The 22,399-nt window shown below is 41.6% G+C and overlaps 1 protein-coding gene across 1 annotated transcript in view; it reads right to left on the bottom strand.

Annotated features, from left to right (window-relative positions):
- The window catches only part of LOC112068185 (monocarboxylate transporter 10), a 75,146-nt gene that overhangs the window by 16,416 nt on the left and 36,331 nt on the right, over positions 1–22,399 (bottom strand). The window contains exons 2-3 of the mRNA XM_024135256.1: positions 8,292–8,436; positions 6,000–6,429 (exon numbers count right to left, since the gene is read on the bottom strand). Of these exons, the coding sequence (XP_023991024.1) occupies positions 6,000–6,429; positions 8,292–8,436 (575 nt within the window). The remainder of the gene's footprint in view (positions 1–5,999; positions 6,430–8,291; positions 8,437–22,399) is intronic.

Below are 22,399 nucleotides of genomic sequence, written 5' to 3'. Positions count from 1 at the left end.
GGGAATTCCACTAACGGTCCGTATGTAGCCAAACGTAGCTGCTGCTCATGTTGGTATCTGTACTGATGGTGCAAAAGCCATGACAGGGAGACATAGTAGAGTGGTAACGCGCGTGCAAGCAGTTTCTCTCGACACCACTTGGGTACACTGCAGCATCCACCGAGAGGCTCTTGCTGCCAAGGGAATGCCTGACAGCTTGAAAGACGTTTTGGACACCACAGTGAAAATGGTTAACTTTGTTAAAGCAAGACCTCTGAACTCTCGTGTATTTTCTGCACTATGCAGTAATATGGGCAGCGACCATGTAAAACTTTTACAACATACAGAAGTGCGCTGGTTATCAAGGGGCAAATTATTGGCACGTTTTTTTTTAAATTGAGAGACGAGCTTAAAGTTTTTACTGACCATAATTTTCACTTGTTTGACCGCTTGCATGATGACGAGTTTCTCACACGATTGGCCCATCTGGGTGATGTTTTTTCTCCCCTGAATGATCTGAATCTAGGATTACAGGGACTCTTCCCAACTATATTCAATGTGCGGGACAAAATTGAGGCTATGATTAAGAAGTTGGAGCTCTTTTCTGTCTGCATTAACAAGGACAACACACAGGTCTTTCTATCATTGTATGATTTTTTTTGTGTGCAAATTAACTCAATCTTACGGATAATGTCAAATGTGATATAGCGAAGCACCTGAGTGAGTTGGGTGCGCAATTACGCAGGTACTTTCCCGAAACGGATGACACAAACAACTGGATTCGTTATCCCTTTCATGCCCTGCCTCCAGTCCACTTACCGATATCTGAACAAGAGAGCCTCATCGAAATTGCAACAAGCGGTTCTGTGAAAATGTCATTTAAAATCAGAAGCCACTGCCAGATTTCTGCCTTGGAAAATCGCGCTGTTAAGACACTGATGCCCTTTGCAACCACGTATGTGAGAGTGGCTTCTCGTCCCTCACTAGCATGGAAAATGATTTAAGACAGACTTTCCAATACAACCCGACATTGCAGAGTTATGCGCCCTTTCAAGCACACCCTTCTCATTAACCTGTTCAGGTGAGTTATTCACAATTTCGATAACAATATAGGTTTTATATGTAGATGGTTAATAATGAGCCAAATTATTGATTAATTTTAATATATACTTGTGCCTGGTCCTTATAAGCTCTTTGTTTCCCACAAGTCAAGTTGTGAACTACACTCATTCTTATGGTTTAATAAATGTATCATATGTGGGCGGCTTACAATGATGACAAAAAAAACAACATTTGAGAGTGTGCTGACCCTGGTGCTAGAGGGGGTACGCAGCTGAAGGTTGAATGTTTGAAGGGGTACGGGACCATAAACAGTTTGGGAACCACTGTTCTAGACGATTCCAACTTTGTGGCAACAGTTTTGGGAAGGCCCTTTCCTATTTCAGCATGACAATGCACCCGTGCACAAAGTGAGATCCACCCATCTAGCACCTTTGGGATGAATTGGAATGCCGACTGCGAGCCAGGTCTAATCGCCCAACATCTGTGCCCAACCTCACTAATGCTCTTGTGGCTGAATGGAAGCAAGTCCCCACAGCAATGTTCCAACATTTAGTGGAAAGCCTTCCCAGAAGAGTGGAGGCTGWWATAGCAGCAAAGGAGGGACCAACTCCATATTAATGCCCATGATTTTGGAATGAGATGTTCGAAGAGCATGTGTCCACATACTTTTGGCCATGTAGTGTACTGCACTACTTTGACAAGAGCCCTATGGGTCCTGGTCAAATGTAGTGCACTATATAGGGAATAGCGTACCTTTTGGGACGCAGCCTCTAATTGTGTCCCTGTATGATATCACATATTCCGTAGTATTCTGGCACATGGGCTGACCTACTGCTTACTGACTTACCACCCGCCAGGTGCACCTGTCGGGAACATGGAACACCCTTCCTAAATAAATACCCACCATCCACACACACACACACACACACACCATTTCCAACACGGCACGACCAAGGCACAGGCACACAAACACCACAACAGCGTCATTGCACACTGACGCACGCTCTCTGACACATGCACAGGCAAACAAACACAACCATCATCAATGACACTCTCTCCGCTTTGCACACACACACCCAAACTACTCTTTCAAACCAATATACACAAACATGGCTATTGAGAGCTCCACAGATCGGCTCTGTTCTTGCTAAACTAATTCCATCTGCAGCTCAGCCAGACAACAACACTCCCCCTTATTCTCTCCAAGAGCTTTATTATAACCCTTTCAACGCCAGACTCTCTCCAGCACCCAGCACCTGGTTGCTTCATTTAAAACAACCTAAATGGGTTTGTATGTTTGTTTGTTTGTTGTCAAAGTGGTGGGAGTTAAAACTCTCACCAGTGAGCGTGACTATCACAGTAGTGCAAATCCAACGTCAATGGAAATGCTGAATAAACCTTCTAATTTTATGAACATTTTTCATAACTTACTGTAATTAGGAAGCACTGAGAGAAAGCTAACCTGCACTGCCTGTGACACTGTACCTTAGTTTTTCACAATACCTAATCTCCAGACCAAGTCTGCAACACTGCAAGCCCATTATCTGCTTTACACTCGGTTTTCAATTGTAAAACACACTTTTTGCAAAACAGTTCTCTACATTAGACACATCATTCAAAACTAACAGATCTTGCGTTTTGTTTGGAAAACACTGCCATTCCAAATGCCACACTCATTTAGCGATTACCTACACCCAGTGCTCACGTGTGGAAACACATAGCCAATTTCTTCAYWTAGAAATCAGAGCTTGAGCACTATAAATAGGTTGGCTTTCTTGGTTTGGACAACAATGGAGGCCAATTTTGGAGAGAGAGTTAGAGGAMGAGTGAGAGGAAGAGGGGGATGAGGACAAGGAGGAGGAAGAGAGCCAATTTGTTTCTCTTCTACTGTATTTGTTTTGTCTGTTACTGTTCATCCTGAAATCTGGATGAAAATACAATGTTTTGAGAAAGAAATACATTTTATCCCCCCCTTGCATGTCTGATTACAGTGTAAACATATACTGAATATGCATACATACTGTATATTTGTGCACATACATGTACGTGTGAGTGCTATGACAAACTGCAGTGGACTCCACTGCACATTGAACATGCAAAAGACACAAGATAGTAGTGTTTTACATTTGTCACATCCGTGTGTAGTTGGCTTGTATAAGAGCTAATCGTTTGATGGTTTGTGTGTAGAGTTTTCATGCAAAAACACCAGTTTGAGAAGAGTTATAAAAATGTTTTCAATTAAGTGTTTGGGTTTGCAAGAGATGTGTGACGTTTTGCATGTTGTGTGTGTGTTTTGGGGTTTTGTGTGTAGAGTCTAGAGAAAAGGAGTCATAGTTTCAGAAATCATGTGGAAGCAATTGTCAAACTGTAATACAATCCATGCACTGACTGGATCTTCTGCTGCCTGCCCTTTTGTTTTGCACCCCAATATTATCCAGGCAGCTCTGTGAGGCATCCCTGGCAAATAGATTCAACATTGGACATGCAGCAACAAGAGTAAACTTGTGTAAACTTGTCCCTGGAAATGCCTTTCCCTTTGATCAGACCTCTACAAACACAGTCGTACATGAAAGACATTATCTAATCCTCCAATATGTGAAATACCTGGAATAGAGTGAGGGAAAGCTTCTGCAGGACTTTAGACTCCCACAATCTTGAGCTGATGGGGACGGGCTTGGCTTCAGATAAGGGGGAATAGTACCTGCGAGTACAACGTGCATGCACAAACAAACAAAACTGTGGCACTAAAAGGGACTCAGCACTTTGACCAGAGCAGAGGGAGGAAAAACAGAACAGCTAGCATATCCCACTAGGCTTAACGGGCGGCTCTGTTACTCCCTGCACACAAAGGTGAGCTTTCCTTCCTGAAAGGTAAGGTGAACAATCCAGCCTTTCACCCCTGGGTTCCCCTTTCTTCCTGATGGTTCTGGTGACAGAGGGAATGGGAATGGGGATAGGGCTGGGGATGAACACTGACAGGGCCCAGCGGTGTCCCAGACGTGTAGCAGACACTGGAGAAGTGTTAGGAAAACATGGAGGGCCTTCCCCAGGAGAAAGTGACCTCCCTCCAAAAACAAAGTAAACTCCTCCAAGTAAACAGTGGCCTACTGAACCCTCGACCCTTCCCTCCCCTCCTCTCCACACTTCTCCCCTCCATTCTTCCTAAATCATATTTTTCCATCCATATTGTATATTTTCTTCCTATAAATTGTACTCAATACTGGAATAATAAGACCTGTGTTTATGTTACTTTGCCTCGTCTGAAGCTGGACTCTTTACTCCCCCCAGATCAAACCTCCCAACCTGACTCTCCAGACCACACAACTAATCAAATCAAACTTATTTATAAAGCCCTTCGTACATCAGCTGAGATCTCAAAGTGCTGTACAGAAACCCAGCCTAAAACCCCAAACAGCAAGCAATGCAGGTGTAGAAGCACGGTGGCTAGGAAAACTCCCTAGAAAGGCCAAAACCTAGGAAGAAACCTAGAGAGGAACCAGGCTATGAGGGGTGGCCAGTCCTCTTCTGGCTGTGCCGGGTGGAGATTATAACAGAACATAGCCAAGATGTTCAAATGTTCATAAAAATAATAATAATCACAGTAGTTGTCGAGGGTGCAACAAGTCAGCACCTCAGGAGTAAATGTCAGTTGGCTTTTCATAGCCGATCATTAAGAGTATCTCTACCGCTCCTGCGGTCTCTAGAGAGTTGAAAAAAGCAGGTCTGGGACAGGTAGCACGTCCGGTGAACAGGTCAGGGTTCCATAGCCGCAGGCAGAACAGTTGAAACTGGAGCAGCAGCACTGTAAGGCATTGCTATAAAATACTGCAACTGGTACACATCCAAACAACTTGTAGCACATTTAGAAACTGTTAGGAATGGAGTGAAAAATGTATATTTAGATTGAGTTATCTTGTGTCTGGAATCCCTGAGTTCTGGGGAGTCTCATGCTCTTTGACATATGCTATGTACAGTATAATATATGCTATGTACAGTATAATATATGCTATGTACAGTATAATATAGGCTGATGTGCTACTATTCAGACTTCAGCAGTTATCTAAGAATGTGAAAGGCACCACAGATTAACAGTCCAGTATGATATGTAAGCAGTGCTTGTATTTTATATCTTTGTACTCCCATTTAAAGAGAAAACAATCTGAAATAAGCTGACAGAAAATCATCAATTGATGTGTGTCTAAACTTGATAAGCCTAAATCATAGCAGCTTAACAGCATTTCAAATGTTGATATTCAATGAAAAGAAAAATAGATGCTTATGATTAAATGTGAAACAATACTCAGTTGAACTGAGAATAATATTTCTAGAACAGCCAAAAGGTCAGTACTTAAAAACAATGGTCATACAGGTCAATGAGACCACACAGTAACTCAAGTTCACACACACAGCCATACTGTATTTAGCCCAGCCAGCATGTCACAGGCATGAAGCACTTCATAGTCGAGGTGTATGCCCATCTCATCACCTTTCACACTAATAACACTTGATACTAATGTGTTTTSTATCTGTGTTTGTGAAGAACTATTAACACTGACAACTGAGTTACCCAGAGCCAATGTCCAAAACACATCATGAAGGGAGATATTAAGAATATGATGGACCGTGTCCGCTGGAGAGGCTGCTGAGGGGAGGACGGCTCGTAATAATGTCTGGAACGGAGCAAATGGAATGGCATCAAACACATATAAACCATGTTTGATACCATTACACTAATTCCGCTCCAGCCATTACCACAGGCCTGTCCTCCCCAATGAAGGTGTCACCAACCTCCTGTGAAATCAACCCCACATGTTCCACACTGCCACATCTCTATGATGTGTTTCTACATGTCAGTAACCTTTAACACAGAGACCTGAGTAATGAAACACAAATACACAAACCAACACATTCACACAGTACACATCAAAGATTCCCCCATGAAAAACAAAACCACTCACCAGGTGAACGTAAGGCACAAAGTATCCGTAGAGGGCTGCAGGGATGCCGAAGACCCAGATCCGGTAGCCCAGAGACTTCCAGATGCTGACGTTGAACACCTTGCTCATGGGCGGGCAGCGGCTGCCTGGCTTATTGCTGTTGACAGGCTTGGGCAGCAGGGGAGTATAGGTTAACCCAGCCAGCATGAGGATGAACATGAGGATGCTGAGGATCCTCATGGTGTGCTGCAGGCCCACCTTCTCCAGCAGGCCGGACAGGAGGAAGGGCAGGGTGACGGTGAACGCAGAGCTGCCGGCCGTCACGATGCCGTTGACAAGGCCCAGGCGCTTCTTGAAGTAGTGTCCCAGGATCACCAGACTGGGCTGGTAGGCGAAGGAGCAGCCCGTGGCGAACACGATGCCATAAGTAAAGTACATGGGACCCAGGGACCTGTGGGGTCAGAGAGGAGAGACCAGACAGGATGCGAGGTCAAGTTTATGTTTACAGCTGCTTAAAGTTCACACATAGAAAAACAAGTTTGAGGAACTTGACTCCATAGAGGAGCTAGCTAAACAAGTTCTCATGTCTGACTCATTTGAGTCTAGTTTGGAAAACAAACTAGACTTCCTTGCTTGGTTCAACTTCCAAAACCTGGAGGGTATCAGTTACAGCCTCACTCCCAGGGTGTGTGTACCATGTTGACTGAGTAATGTCAGCCCTGTGTGTTTGTTAACCTCCCAGTCCTCTGTGAGCCAACTGCAGGCCGGACTGTAGGAGGGTTACCGTTAGCACAAAGCTAATTCTGGATAAATAGATGAGCGAGGGAGGTCAGGGGTGAGCTGGAGCTGCTTCTAGGCCAGGCCAAGCCAGGTTAGAGCTAATGGCACGTCTCTCAGAGTGCTACAGTCATCAAGACAAGAGCTCTAATGTTTACTCACTTCTCACACCACTACAGGGCTGACACCAGATAAAACACAGCTTATTAATTTATGGCCTCACCTTTAAATGATCCTTTCCCAGTACTTCTACTCAGTGGTGGAAAAGTATGCAATTGTCATACTTCAGTAAAAAATTAAATATACCTTAATAGAAAATGACTTAAGTAAAAGTGAAAGTCACCAAGTAAAATACTACTTGAGTAAAAGTTCAAAAGTATTTGGTTTTAAATATACTGAAGTATCAAAAGTAAAAGTATAAATTATTTCAAATTCCTTATATTAAAAAAACCTAAATGGCACTATTCCAGCTTTTTATTTATTTTACGGATAGCCATGGGCACATCATTAACAAACAAAGCATTTGTGTTTAGTGAGTCAGCCAGGGATGTTCTCTTGATAAGTGCGTGAATTGGACCATTTTCTTGTCCTGCTAAGCATTCAAAATGTAATGAGTTTTTTGGGGTGTCAAGGAAAATGTATGGAGTAAAAAGAGCATTMTTTTCTTTAGGAATGTAGTGAAGTAAAAGTTGTAAAAAATATAAATAGTAAAGTACAGATACCCCAAAAAACGACGTAGTAGTAGTACTTTAAAGTATTTTCACTTAAGTACTTTATACCACTGCTTCTACTGTACCCTGGTGATCTTTGTTCACTCATTTTAGACTATCATGAGTCTGGATATGCAGAAGTAGGATCTTAATTTGAGCCAGTTTGCTACAGCAGGAAAATAATCCTGCAGCAATAACAGGAAATATTAATTATGTGTATTATAATGAAATTTACATTTTTGTAGAGGTTGATACATTTTTCATAAGGAGAAAACTAGTCAGATTTCAAAGCGGAAACTTAAGAAGCCTTTTTAAACCTCAAATACACCACAAGTTTTAAATGTCCTAAAAGTTATTTCTGCAACAGGGTGATCAAATTAAGATCCTACATCTGTAGGACATCCCAGAGGGTTTTCTAAGTGTTATTTGAAGGGCATCAAGATACTGACTGAGCTGACAGTATTATTACACTGGTCAGGTGTAGAACATTGTTAGCTTATAAGCAATATTTAATGCTATATTAGGTGATGGAAGTGTCAACAGAAACTATTGTGCAATGTATTTCCACACTGTCAAGGTACTGTTGTATGTATTAACATAGATTAAATGGTTGAGTTTGGTAGTGTACCATCACATCAGATGATTAGAAAGGGATGACGGGAGACCAACCCTTAACTGCAGTAGGCCCTTTATCTTGTTATCACACACACACACACACACGTGTAAGGAGGACTTTAGTATAAAGAAGTCCCCAACACACCCGACAACATTTCAACACAACACATAAGAATGGTTGATGAAAGAGGGTAGCTATAGAAGTACTGACGTGACAAAAGAGCTGGCCAGCAATCCCACCAGGCCCACGGCGGCTCCACCCACAGCTGTCACCCTGCAGCCAAGCAGGTCTGTGAAGACACTGACAATGGGAGAACAGAAGAAGATCATCCCCATGGAGAGGGAGCCCACCCACGCTGCAGGACAGAGAGACACACAGAGAGATAGGAGAGTTAGGCTTAAAGCACATACTGTTCTACATTACAGCTCAGAGACAATAACAGCAACACTTCACAGTTCACACAGACCATAGAGATCCTATTAAATTACCTAAATCTATAATACAGACTGTTGTTACATGGGAAATGTTGCGCCACGCTAAAAACTATTTAAAACAGGTTTTAAGAATTACTATGAACAATTCTTGTCAACAAGAAAAGACATGAGTAAGTAAAAGCTCGCGTCCTATAGGTTAAGCTTATATGCTTATATGCTTATATGTACACATATATCAGATAGTTTCTGGGTTAAGAGATTTGAGTTTACTACAGTACAAGCTCTACGCGGATGCAGGATTCGGAGTGTTGCAATGTCGTTTTTCGTCACAAATGTGCGGCTCCGCTCTGGCATTCAACATACTTTTTTACGACCTTAAAATTGCGACACCCTGTATCATTCCTTCCGCAGCTGTGGGGGCAGTGTTGTCGCTTTGTTCCTTAATCTGATCTATAAGCTTTTCATCAAGGTAGACCATTTTGCATTGCTAACCAAATATAATCTCAACGAATGTTCAAACAGTAAACCAAACAACAAGAATCCATCCAAAAAGGTATTTTGTTTAGAAGTAATAACTAGTATTTACAGACTATTGTGAAATAGTAGAACCTGATGTAGCCAACTAGCTAGCCATGTGCTTTTTTCTGCCTGACCAAAACATGACCAGATTCTATTTTTAGCTGATATGGGAATGAATACACAAGCAGCATGAACTGAGATAATGTTTTAGGTTACACCGGCAAGTATAAGAATATTTGCCAAGGCATATATTTTTATTATAAATCTGATTATTTCACATGGAGATGTGGGAAGCTAAAAGGCTAGCTAGCCAGGCTAAAGCTAGCTAGTTACTACTACTAGAAAGGGAAGGCCACTCTTCCTTGCTTTCACAAAATGAAATGACACACACACACTTTGCCATCCCCCCATTGGGAATGAGAGTGGGACCGGCGAGGATATCATGTTACCAAAAGGTGTCCCATACTTCAAAAATCCCACTTCACCCACATAGATTGACAGAGTGAAGCTTGTAGTAACCTTTAGGTGTGACTCCTCAGATCAATGAACTAAACAAATGCATGAACTCAGGTCTAAACTTTGACTAATCCTAAGCCATGCTTATCTACACATGACAGTCCTAAAGTATGAGGAGGATGAGTGAACTAAATGTCTGAATGAGTCCCTGAGTATACCAAACATTAGGAACATCTTAATATTGAGTTGCCGCTTGTTTCAAGCAGACCACCATAGTCCCTGTGCCCAAGGAAGCGAAGACAACCTGCCTAAATGATTACCGCCCCGTAGCACTCAGGTCGGTAGCCACGAAGTGCATTGAAAGGCTGGTCATGGTTCACATCAACAGCATCCTCCCAGATACCCACTCCAATTCACATACCGGCGCCGCAGATCCACAGATGCCACAATCTCAATCGCACTCCACACTGGCCTTTCCTACCTGGACAAAAGGAACACCTATGTGAGAATGCTGTTCATTGACTACAGCTCAGCATTCAATACTATAGTGCCCACGAAGCTCATCACTAAACTAAGAACCCTGGGACTAAACCCCTCCATCTGCAACTGGATCCTGGACTTCTTGACGGGGCGCCCCCAGGTGGTAAGGGTAGGCAACAACACGTCTGCCACGCTGATCCTCAACACTGGGGCCACTCAGGGGGGGTGTACTTACGTCTGCCACGCTGATCCTCAACACTGGGGCCACTCAGGGGGGTGTACTTAGTCCCTTACTGTACTCCTTGTTCACCCACGACTGCGTGGCCAAACACGACTCCAACACCATAATTAAGTTTGCTGACGACACAACAGTGGTAGGCCTGATCACCGACAACGATGAGACGGCCTATAGGGTGGAGGTCAGAGACCTGGCAGTGTGGTGCCAGAACAACAACCTCTCCCTCAATGTGAGCGAGACAAATGAGCTGATCGTGGACTACAGGAAAAGGAGGGCCAAACAGGCCCCCATTAACATCAACGGGGCTGTAGTGGAGCAGGTCGAGAGTTTCAAGTTCCTTGGTGTCCACATCACCAACAAACTATCATGGTCCAAACACACCAAGACAGTTGTGAAGAGGGCACGACAACATTTCTTCCCCCTCAGGAGACTGAAGAGATTTGGCATGGGTCCACAGATCCTCAAAAAGTTCTACAGCTGCACCATCAAGAGCATCCTGCCTGGTTGCATCAGCGCCTGGTATGGTAACTGCTCGGCATCTGACCGTAAGGTGCTAGAGGGTAGTGTGTACAGCCCAGTACATCACTGGGGCGAAGCTTTCTGCCATACAGGACCTAGATAATAGGCGGTGTCAGAGGAAAGCCCAAAACATTGTCAGAGACTCCAGTCACCCAAGTCATAGACTGTTTTCTCTGCTACCACACAGCAAGTCTAGAACTAAAAGGCTCCTTAACAGCTTCTACCCTCAAGCTATAAGACCGCTGAACAATTAATCAAAKGGCCACCGGACTATTTACATTGACCCCCCCCCTCCATTTGTTTTGTACACTGCTGCTACTCACTGTTTATTATCTATGCATAGTCACTTCACCCCTACCTACATGTACAAATTACCTCGACTAACCTGTACCCCCCACACATCGACTCGGTACCGGTACCCCCTGTATATATATCCTCGTTATTGTTATTTTATTGTGTTACTTTTCATTATATTTTACTTGAGTTTATTTGGTAAATATTTTCATAACTCTTCTTGAACTGCACTTTTGGTTAAGGGCTTGTAAGTAAGCATTTCACGGTAAGGTCTACACTTGTTGTATTCGGCACATGTGACAAATAAAGTTTGATTTGATTCGATTTGAAGTTGGCTGGATGTCCTTAGGGTTGTGGACCATTCTTGATACAAATGGGAAACTGTTGAGCGTGAAAACCGTAGCAGCATTGCAGTTCTTGACGCAAACCGGTCYGCCTGGCACCTACCACCATACCCCGCTCAAAGTTACTTCAATTCACCCTCTGAATGGCACACATACGCAATCCATGTCTCAATTGTCTCAAGGCTTAAAAACCTTCATTAATAACCGGTCTCCTTCCCTTCATCAACACTAATTGAAGTGGATTAAACAAGTGACATCAATAAGGGATCATAGCTTTCACCTGGATTCACCTGGTCATTCTACATCATGGAACGAGCATGTGTTCCTAATGTTTTATATACTCACTATATAGTACAGTAAACTACAATGCTTTTTGGCTATACACAGGTTTTTCCACAGGCTTGATCTAAACATGTAGCACCTCCCAGACCAGTATTGAAGAGCAGTGGTTGGTAGGACAGAGGAGTAGGAAGAGACTGAGGAAAGAGGAAGCTCTACAGACAATGTCCTCCTAACAGATAGATACAAATAACCTTTACAGTTCTTCATTACAAAAAAGGCCTATGTTATCAGTCCTTTATGACATTACCTGGCCAGAATACCATCTAGATCAAATATATTTCAAAACAGAATACACTCTCGGTTTTCTGCCAAGAATGTGCTTATTCCTCTTGTTTAGTGAGCAGGTAAACTACTACAGGGACTAACAGAAGCCAGTCTAATAGAGGAGATTAACAACACCAGTGCCACCGGCTGCATCCGACCTAGAGACCCATGGCTGTTCTGCTTGTCTCATCTGTATTTGGGTCCCAGCAGGCATTAGTCTATTCTACCACCATGCCATGGCCATTAACAACACTCACTCTAGGAACCCTCCTTGAAATAGTCTAAATAAACACAGCATGGAGCTGAATAAACATTGTTTCTGGCCTTTATTCTTATCATAGGAAATAAGCAAACATGAGATGGGGAGAGGAAAGACAAGCAACAGTAAAAGAACACACACACACACACACACACACACAGGGCAATTGTGCAAGAGTCAGCCAGTGCCCAGCCAGTGCCCTAGAAGTATAATTACCAAGTGAATAACAAATGTTTGGAGCAAGACCGACTGGGCCACTGCTAGGGGTAACTCCCAGTCACACTGACTAGCACCACAACTCACAGACAAGAGGGGATCATTTCTGCTACTAGTTTCCCCACAGAAATAAACCAGTCTGGGGAATGTGACAGGGGAAACAAAACTTCCCACAAGTGAAAGTGCTGAGCCCTTAAACGGTCTCGGAGTTCTTTCCCCCCCATTCCATCCAGGGGAAGAGCATGGGTCAGGGTTCACAGTTTATTCTCCTCTTATTTTCCCTTTGAGGAATCCCTTTTCTCCCAAGGCTGCCTGCTAGGCTAATTCTATTATTCCAGATTGTCATCACAAGCGTGATCTATTTGTACAATCCATCACAGTCCAAAATCAGTAGGTGTCTATAATATCAACATGATAAATAAGACAAGGCACCACAAGTGAATGTATATAGTACACCCAACAAATCCTGTTTGTGCCATCTTGTCAACTCAAGGACCATAGGAGCTGGTGAGACTGCACAAACAGAGCTGGTAACAGGCTAGTGAACAGACTCGATGCTAGAGCCACTCCTAGGGATGGAAACACAAGGCCAGGACATTGACTCAGTGAATGTGACAGAACCAAAGACTCTGTCTAGCCTGGTGACTAGTAGTGGCGTGGCATGATATAATAGGCTAATCATTCAGCTTGTAATAAAGCTATATCTGTGTGCTTACTGAATTGAATCTACCTCTCTGCGAAATTAACGATTGAACAGAGTTTGCAGAGTCACAGAAGGTAACCCGAGTAGGCTTATTATAATCTAAAAGCAGGTCGGAACGTTCTCCACTTACAAGCTACATTACATAGTCTGTTCATATTTTCTTATTTAGTAATAGCCTACACTGAGTGTACAAAACATTAGGAACACCTGCTCTTTCCATGACAGACTGACCAGCTGAAAGCTATGATCCCTTATTGATGTCACTTGTTAAATCCACTTCAAATCAGTGTAAATGAAAGGGAGGAGACAGGTTAAAGGAGGATGTTTTAGCCTTGAGACATGGATTGTGTATTTGTGACATTCAGATGGTGAATGGGCAAGACAAAATATTTAAGTGCCTTTGACTGGGTTATGGTAGTAGGTGCCAGGCTCACTGATTTGAGTGTGTCAAGAACTGCAATGCTGCTGGGTTTTTCACGCTATGGGTGCAGTCATAAACAGGTTAAAGCCACATTTAAAGGTCTGTATTCGGGTCCCAATTCAACAAATCCCTCAACATTCTATGGATGTTCTAAGAGTCGGTCTTCTCATATTTGCTGAGACGTCATACCACTTTAGCCTACATTATGTAATACATGGACGTGAACAAAAAGGAAGAAAAATCTCACAAAAGACAACAGGAAATTGCTGTCCTGTTTTCATCTTTGGGCTTTCTCGATTTAAAAGCATTTACGCTTCAGACGAAGGGAAGAATATCAAATTGAAAATGTAATATCAGGACGATCCTCTTTTCCAGGTGACATCCTGCTAGTGCCGGAGGCCCCGACAGTACAGTCACTGACAGACAGCCCGGGCAGAGCTGGTCTAGGTCTCCTCTGTTCACTTCCTAACCTCTCTCTCCGTTGTGCTCCCAGACTGTGGATGGTGAACCCAGTCAACCCAGCAGCCAGACCTACCTCACCCCACGCCATGAAACAATCCCCTCACACGCAATTACCCTGGGCCTGCATCTCCCTCGACTAAGACCTCACTGGGAAGCTATGCAACTAGGGTCAATGAACACTCTTGCTGTAAGACGTTTATAGCTCTAGCTAGCATTTCATAGTTTCTACAATTTCAATTAATTTTGCAAATAGGGTTCGAGCAGCAAACATTTTTTAAAATAGATTCAGCTGGTATGGCAGTTATTATGCTGTCAGAAGCGAAATCAGTCTGTCTCACTACTTGGTTCCTATTTTTCTGTGATTCAGTGACAGAGCCCAGGATGACCGAGAAAATAGGACAAAATGTTTGTCCTTTTCACATGGTGAGGAAGTCTGTCTGTCCTGTCCCTAGGCTCTTCTCTGGCATTAAGCAGTAACATTAAACAGTAGCTAGCTGCACACAGTTTCTGAACAGGACGTCTCAGGGTTCTAGTTAATGGAAGATAGTGGCTACCCACTCCGGACAGAAGTCAATTCAACGTCTATTCCACATTGGGGCCTCCCGGGTGGCGCAGTGGTCTAGGGTACTGCATTGCAGCGCTAGCTGTGCCACCAGAGACTGGGTTCGAGCCCAGGCTCTGTCGCAGCCGGCCGCGACTGGGAGGTCCATGGGGTGACGCACAATTGGCCTGGCGTCGTCCGGGTTAGGGAGGGTTTGACCGGTAGGGATATCCTTGTCTCATCGCACACTAGCGACTCCTGTGGCGGGCCGGGCACAGTGCACGCTAACCAGGTCGCCAGGTGCACGGTGTTTCCTCCGACACATTGGTGCGGCTGGCTTACGGGTTGGATGCGCACTGTGTTAAGAAGCAGTGCGGCTTGGTTGGGTTGTGTTTCGGAGAACGCATGGCTTTCGACCTTCGTCTCTCCCGAGCCCGTACGGGAGTTGTGGCGATGAGACAAGATAGTAACTACTAACAATTGGATACTACAAAATTTGGGAGAAAAGGGGGTCAAATTAAAAAATAATATATATTTTTTTAATGACGTGGAAACAACATTGATTCAACCAGTGTGTGCCCAGTGGGTAGAACCTAAACTCAGTAAACACAGTAAAAACCTCACATTTAGCCCCTTAGCTGGGGGTTAGGCTACTTAATCACCGCAGTCAATGGAAAGTTACTACTAAGGGCAATGCAGAACATCCCATATTACCCCTTTTCAATGTTCGTCAAACAAAAAGCCACTCATAATACATTCTAGGAAAGAGGCTTAATAGAAACAGCCTGGATGGCCCAGCAACATGGAACTTTAAAATAGATAGACACATTTTCAGGACACAGGCTTCACCTGATACCACACAGCCCAGGGCCAGAGAAGAGAACCGTCACACCTTTAGATCTCTCCTACCCGAAGCCAAGTGTTGTCATCAACAGCACACACTGTTTGACCCTAACCACACGAGAGGAAAACTTATGAGTCTCAACTTACAGATTGTCTTCATGTGGTCCTACTGGGCACACCACGTTGAAGAACGTTGTATTCAAAATGACATTAATCCTTTGGGTTGTTCCAATGTGTTTATCACATAAGCTTAAACCATCTAAAGCATTACATTCCAAATAGACATCAGTTGTCATCTAATGTGCCATCACTGCATTCCAAATTATTCACTGAAGATAAAGTTATGGGAACAGCAGAATTTTAACAGAGCATGAGGAAGAAAGGGAGAAAATCCCAATCCAGATGTTGCGAAAACGGATAGCAGACATACCCAAGATGACTCAGAGCGCGTAATAACGGCCAAAGGTAACTTCTACAAAGTATTGATCAGGGTGTGAATATTATGTTATATAATTAGATATTTCTGTATTTCATTTTTTCAATAAGATAGCAAATATGTCTAAAAACATGTTGTTTTCACTCGTCCTATATACGCGAAGTGAAACACATGCTTTTGACTTTTGTGCTAATTATTGAAAATGAAATACAGAAATATTAATAGATAGGTAAAACAAAACATCTATATTTGTATTCAGGCTGTAACACGTAATTATATGATGTGATTTAACGTCATAGGTAAATGTACTTATCTGAAGGTCAACTGTAGTTAATAGGCAAACCTCGAATAATAGTAAACATTCCATGGCCAATATTTTAAGGTTGAATATATATTGGTAACATTCGTGTTGTAGCTTAGCCTTAATTACTTATTAAAAAGTATATATTGATTGTGTTGGTTGTCAACACAACCTACATATCAACACATTGAAGGAAGATGTTATCTTCTGTGCGCACTGACTTAAACTTGCAGTTTGTCTACAAATTAATCATTGATTATGTGGTATTCACACTTCCATCGTAACCAAGTCTCAGTGTTAAGAGATAGGACTAATCAAAAGCTTTAAACATTTAAAGTTTTGATTGTATTTAGTCCATAATCTTAACTTGTGAATTTGTTGGTTGAGATGGAGATAGTGAATCCAACATTATTATATGATTTCATCTTATTAAGATTACAGTTTGAAATCAACCATAAGCTTGAGACACCTATGGCTACATGTATATTTGTTATTGTTGAATTTGAAATAAGCTTGTTTGACTTTTCCGTCAAATGCTTTTATAAGGCCTTAAGTAGTAATTATTTCGTAATTTAATGATTATAACTTGTAATTGTTGGTTACATCTTAATTTTGTTCTGTTATAACCTACCTCTTAGGAAATGACATGCTATGTTGTTGTTAGCTGTCTTGTTGGTATATAATTCAACCTGTGTCTCACTAGACTCTAGTACATGATATAATGGTCTGGGACAACTCAAAAAAGGTAATCAGTTACTTTGGTAGATTCAGAAGATGTATTACTGTGGATTGCGGTATATGGTGAGAGGCGTTACGGTGCGTTTCTGAGATGAAATCGAGGGAAAGCTACATACGCGAATCTCACACAAAGAGTTGTGAGATTGGTAGTGTAACTGTTAGCCACACTCTAAGCCTTACGAATTCATCATATGCATACCATTTGCAACATCTGAACATAGTTGAGACCTCGTTCATAGTTGGCCTTGAATGGTTTCAAATAAGTCGTCAGTGTTACTTAAAAAAATAAATGAAGTTAACGTATAAGCTAGTGCATTGTTAATATCATTACATACTCTTATACACGAAATGATTGAAGGACATGTACACACAAATGAAGAATAACACTAGATTCCATACAAAAGCAAAACATAATAATACGAAAATGCTCTGAGACCAGGTTGGAATATTTCGATGAACTTTGAGGTTTTCCCCACAATTCCTCAGGCTAATTAAACATGCTATTTTCCTATAAAAAGAACACCATCCCGCAAGACTAGTTTTCCAATGTATGATTACACTACCACTCTGCTGATATAAAAAATGTAATCCTGCACAGAGTGACCAGCTTACTCCCTAACTACACCACGTACCAGTATGGGCAGGGGTTGCAGGTGATGCGCTTCAGGTGGAACTCAGCTAGTGACTCATTGATCCATTTTAAGGACTGGAGGCTGGCAGAGGAAGCATCCGCTCAGGCGCTCGCTCCTCCAAGTCCAGTCTGGGCCTCCTCTGCCTGTCTGCCTGATTAATAAAAAAAAAAAAAAGATACCATGCACCCTTGCTTCGCTGATGAGTCTCTTCACTTCCACACGAATACACAGTGCTGATGGAACAGCCTGGATGGCCCAGCAACATGACTTAAAATAGATAGAACACATTTTCAGGACACAGGCTTCACCTGATACCACACAGCCCAGGGCCAGGAGAAGAGAACCGTCACACCTTTAGGACTCTCCCTTCCTACCCAGCAGAGCCAAGTGTTGATCAATCAACAGCACACACTGTTCTACCCTAACCACACAGAGGAAAACTTAGCTACTTACAGATTGTTCATGTGTCCTCACTGGGCACACCACGTTGGACGTTGATCAATGACATTTCAACCTTTGTTGAATTCCCAATGTGTTATCACTAAGCTTTAAACCATCTAAAGCATAAAATTCCAATGGACAAACAGTTGTCATCTAAATGTGCCATCACTGCACTTCCAAAATATTCAAACTTGAAGATAGATGGGGAACAGCAAATTTAACAGAGCATGAGGAAGAAAGGGAGAAAATCCCCAAATCCAGATGTGCAAAACGGATACAGACATACCCAAGATGACTCAAAGCCGTAATAACCCGCAAAGGTACTTCTACAAAGTATTGACTCAGGGGTGTGAATACTTATGTAAATTAGATATTTCTGTATTTCATTTTCAATAAATTAGCAAAAATGTCTAAAAACATGTTGTTTTCACTTCGTCCTATAACGACGAAGTGAAAACAACATGCTTTTAGACATTTTTGCTAATTTATTGAAAATGAAATACAGAAATATCTAATAGATAGGTAAAACAAAACATCTATTTTGTATTCAGGCTGTAACACGTAATAAATGTGTAATAAGTCAAAGGGTATGAATACTTTCTGAAGGTACTGTAGTTACAATAGGCAAACCTCAAAATGAGTAACACATTCATGGCCATATTTTAAGGTTGAATAAATACTGTAACATTCGTTTGTAAGCTAGCCTTAACATTACTTTATTAAAAAGTAATACTGAATTGTGTTTGGTTGTCAACACAACCACATATCAACATTTGAAGGAGATGTATCTTCTGTGCCACTGACTTAAACTGCAGTTTGTCTACAAATTAATCATTGATATGTTGGATTCACATCTCCATCTAAACCAAGTCTCAGTGTTAAAGAATAGGACTAAATCAAACTTTACATTTAAAGTTTGATTTGATTTAGTCCTAATCTTTAACTTTGATTTTTGGTTGAGATGGAGATGTGAATCCAACATATTAATGATTCACTTAAAGATTACATTTGAAATCAACCAAAGCTTGAAACCCTATGCCTAAATGTATTTGTATTTGTTGAATTGAAACAATAGCTGTTGACTTTGCAAATGCTTTATAGGCCTAAGTAGTATAATTTATGATATATGACTTATAATGTATGGTTACATTTAATTTGTTCTGTTAAACCTACCCTTTGGAATGACATGCATGTTTGTGTGCCTGTCTGTTGGAATATTCAACCTGGTCTCAGACTAGACCTAGTAAATGTAAATCTGGGACACTCAAAAAAGTAGGATATGTTACGTTTGGTATGGTTACGTGAGAGATGGTTACGGTGGTTGGTCGGGGTGAATGGGGGGGGGCGTATAACGCGAATGTCTAGCAACCCAAAGGTTGTGAATTGGTTGTGTAATGTTAGCCACCTAGCTAGAATTCATAACATATCATACGTTTTGCAACTCGTAACATATTGTATGGTTTGCAAATGCGTACAGTGTACTTAAAAAAAAAATGGTAACATAATATGAATTGTAATTCATAACATATCATACGAAATGGATGAAGGACATCCACAAATGAATACATACCATACAAACAAAACATAATAATACGAAATGCTCTGAGACCAGGTTGGAATATTTCATGACTTTGAGGTTTCCCCACAATATCCTCAGGCTAATTAAAAACATGCTAATTTTCTATAAAGACACACATCCCCAAGACTAGTTTTCCATGTATGACTTTACACTACCACTCTGCTGATATAAAAATGTAACCTAGCACAGAGGTGACCAGTTACTCCCTAATCTAACCACTAACCAGTATGGGCAGGGTGCAGGTGATCGGTCTTCAGGTGGAACTCAGCTCAGTGACTCATTAGATCCATTTAAGGACTGGAGGCTGCAGGAAGGCATGCTCAGGCCTGCTCCTCAGTCTCAGTCTGGGCCTCCTCTGCCTGTCTGCCTGATTAATAATACCATGCAGCCTTGCTCGCTGATGAGTCTCTTCACTTCACACAGAATACACAGTGCTGGATGGAACAGCCTGGATGGCCCAGCAACATGGAACTTTAAAATAGATAGACACATTTTCAGGACACAGGCTTCACCTGATACCACACAGCCAGGGCCAGAGAAGAGAACCGTCACACCTTTAGGACTCTCCCTTCCTACCCAGCAGAGCCAAGTGTTGATCAATCAACAGCACACACTGTTCTACCCTAACCACACAGAGGAAAACTTAGCTCACTTACAGATTGTTCATGTGTCCTCACTGGGCACACCACGTTGAGACGTTGATCAATGACATTTCAACCTTTGTTGAATTCCCAATGTGTTATCACTAAGCTTTAAACCATCTAAAAGCATAACATTCCAATAGACAAACAGTTGTCATCTAAATGTGCCATCACTGCACTTCCAAATATTCAACTTGAAGATAGATGGGGAACAGCAAATTTAACAGAGCATGAGGAAGAAAGGGAGAAAATCCCCAAATCCAGATGTGCAAAACGGATACAGACATACCCAAGATGACTCAAAGCCGTAATAACCGCCAAAGGTACTTCTACAAAGTATTGACTCAGGGGTGTGAATACTTATGTAAATTGATATTTCTGTATTTCATTTCAATAAATTGCAAAAATGTCTAAAAACATGTTGTTTTCACTTCGTCCTATAACGACGAAGTGAAAACAACATGCTTTTAGACATTTTTGCTAATTTATTGAAAATGAAATACAGAAATATCTAATAGATAGGTAAAACAAACATCTATTTTGTATTCAGGCTGTAACACGTAATAAATGTGTAATAAGTCAAAGGGTATGAATACTTTCTGAAGGTACTGTAGTTACAATAGGCAAACCTCAAAATGAGTAACACATTCATGGCCATATTTTAAGGTTGAATAAATACTGTAACATTCGTTTGTAAGCTAGCCTTAACATTACTTTATTAAAAAGTATACTTGAATTGTGTTTGGTTTCAACACACCACATATCAAAATTTGAAGGAGATGTATCTTCTGTGCCACTGACTTAAACTGCAGTTTGTCTACAAATTAATCATTGATATGTTGGATTCACATCTCCATCTAAACCAAGTCTCAGTGTTAAAGAATAGGACTAAATCAAACTTTACATTTAAAAGTTTGATTTGATTTAGTCCTAATCTTTAACTTTGATTTTTGGTTGAGATGGAGATGTGAATCCAACATATTAATGATTCACTTAAAGATTACATTTGAAATCAACCAAAGCTGAAACCCTATGCCTACATGTATTTGTATTTGTTGAATTGAAACAATAGCTGTTGACTTTGCAAATGCTTTATAGGCCTAAGTAGTATAATTTATGATATATGACTTATAATGTATGGTTACATTTAATTTGTTCTGTTAAAACCTACCCTTTGGAATGACAATGCATGTTTGTGTGCCTGTCTGTTGGAATATTCAACCTGGTCTCAGACTAGACCTAGTAAATGTAAATCTGGGACACTCAAAAAAGTAGGATATGTTACGTTTGGTATGGTTACGTGAGAGATGGTTACGGTGGTTGGTCGGGTGGAATGGGGGGGGGGCGTATAACGCGAATGTCTAGCAACCCAAAGGTTGTGAATTGGTTGTGTAATGTTAGCCACCTAGCTAGAATTCATAACATATCATACGTTTTGCAACTCGTAACATATTGTATGGTTTGCAAATGCGTACAGTGTACTTAAAAAAAAATGGTAACATAATATGAATTGTAATTCATAACATATCATACGAAATGGATGAAGGACATCCACAAATGAATACATACCATACAAAACAAACATAATAATACGAAATGCTCTGAGACCAGGTTGGAATATTTCATGACTTGAGGTTTCCCCACAATATCCTCAGGCTAATTAAAAACATGCTAATTTTCTATAAAGACACACCATCCCCAAGACTAGTTTTCCATGTATGACTTTACACTACCACTCTGCTGATATAAAAATGTAACCTAGCACAGAGTGACCAGTTACTCCTAATTGTAACCACTAACCAGTATGGGCAGGGGTGCAGGTGATCGGTCTTCAGGTGGAACTCAGCTCAGTGACTCATTAGATCCATTTAAGGACTGGAGGCTGCAGGAGGCATGCTCAGGCCTGCTTCCTCAGTCTCAGTCTGGGCCTCCTCTGCCTGTCTGCCTGATTAATAATACCATGCAGCCTTGCTCGCTGATGAGTCTCTTCACTTCACACAGAATACACAGTGCTGGCTAATGACCCATACATGCTTTAAATGCACTATTAAGGGCAGGCACATAAAATATGCAAGAATTTCAGCTTTTCCTCTGCTTTTAAAAACTGAAAAATCTATGTATGATTCATTTTTTYCCCTGATGGTTTAAAGCTCTGTTGATCAGAGTAGATCATTAATTGAACTCTTCAAAATATCTTTTACTCATCTAATGAATT

The sequence above is a fragment of the Salvelinus sp. IW2-2015 genome, unplaced genomic scaffold (genome assembly GCF_002910315.2).
Source record: "Salvelinus sp. IW2-2015 unplaced genomic scaffold, ASM291031v2 Un_scaffold211, whole genome shotgun sequence".
NCBI lineage: Eukaryota > Metazoa > Chordata > Actinopteri > Salmoniformes > Salmonidae > Salvelinus > Salvelinus sp. IW2-2015.
This window is presented reverse-complemented; position numbering and strand designations above follow the sequence as displayed.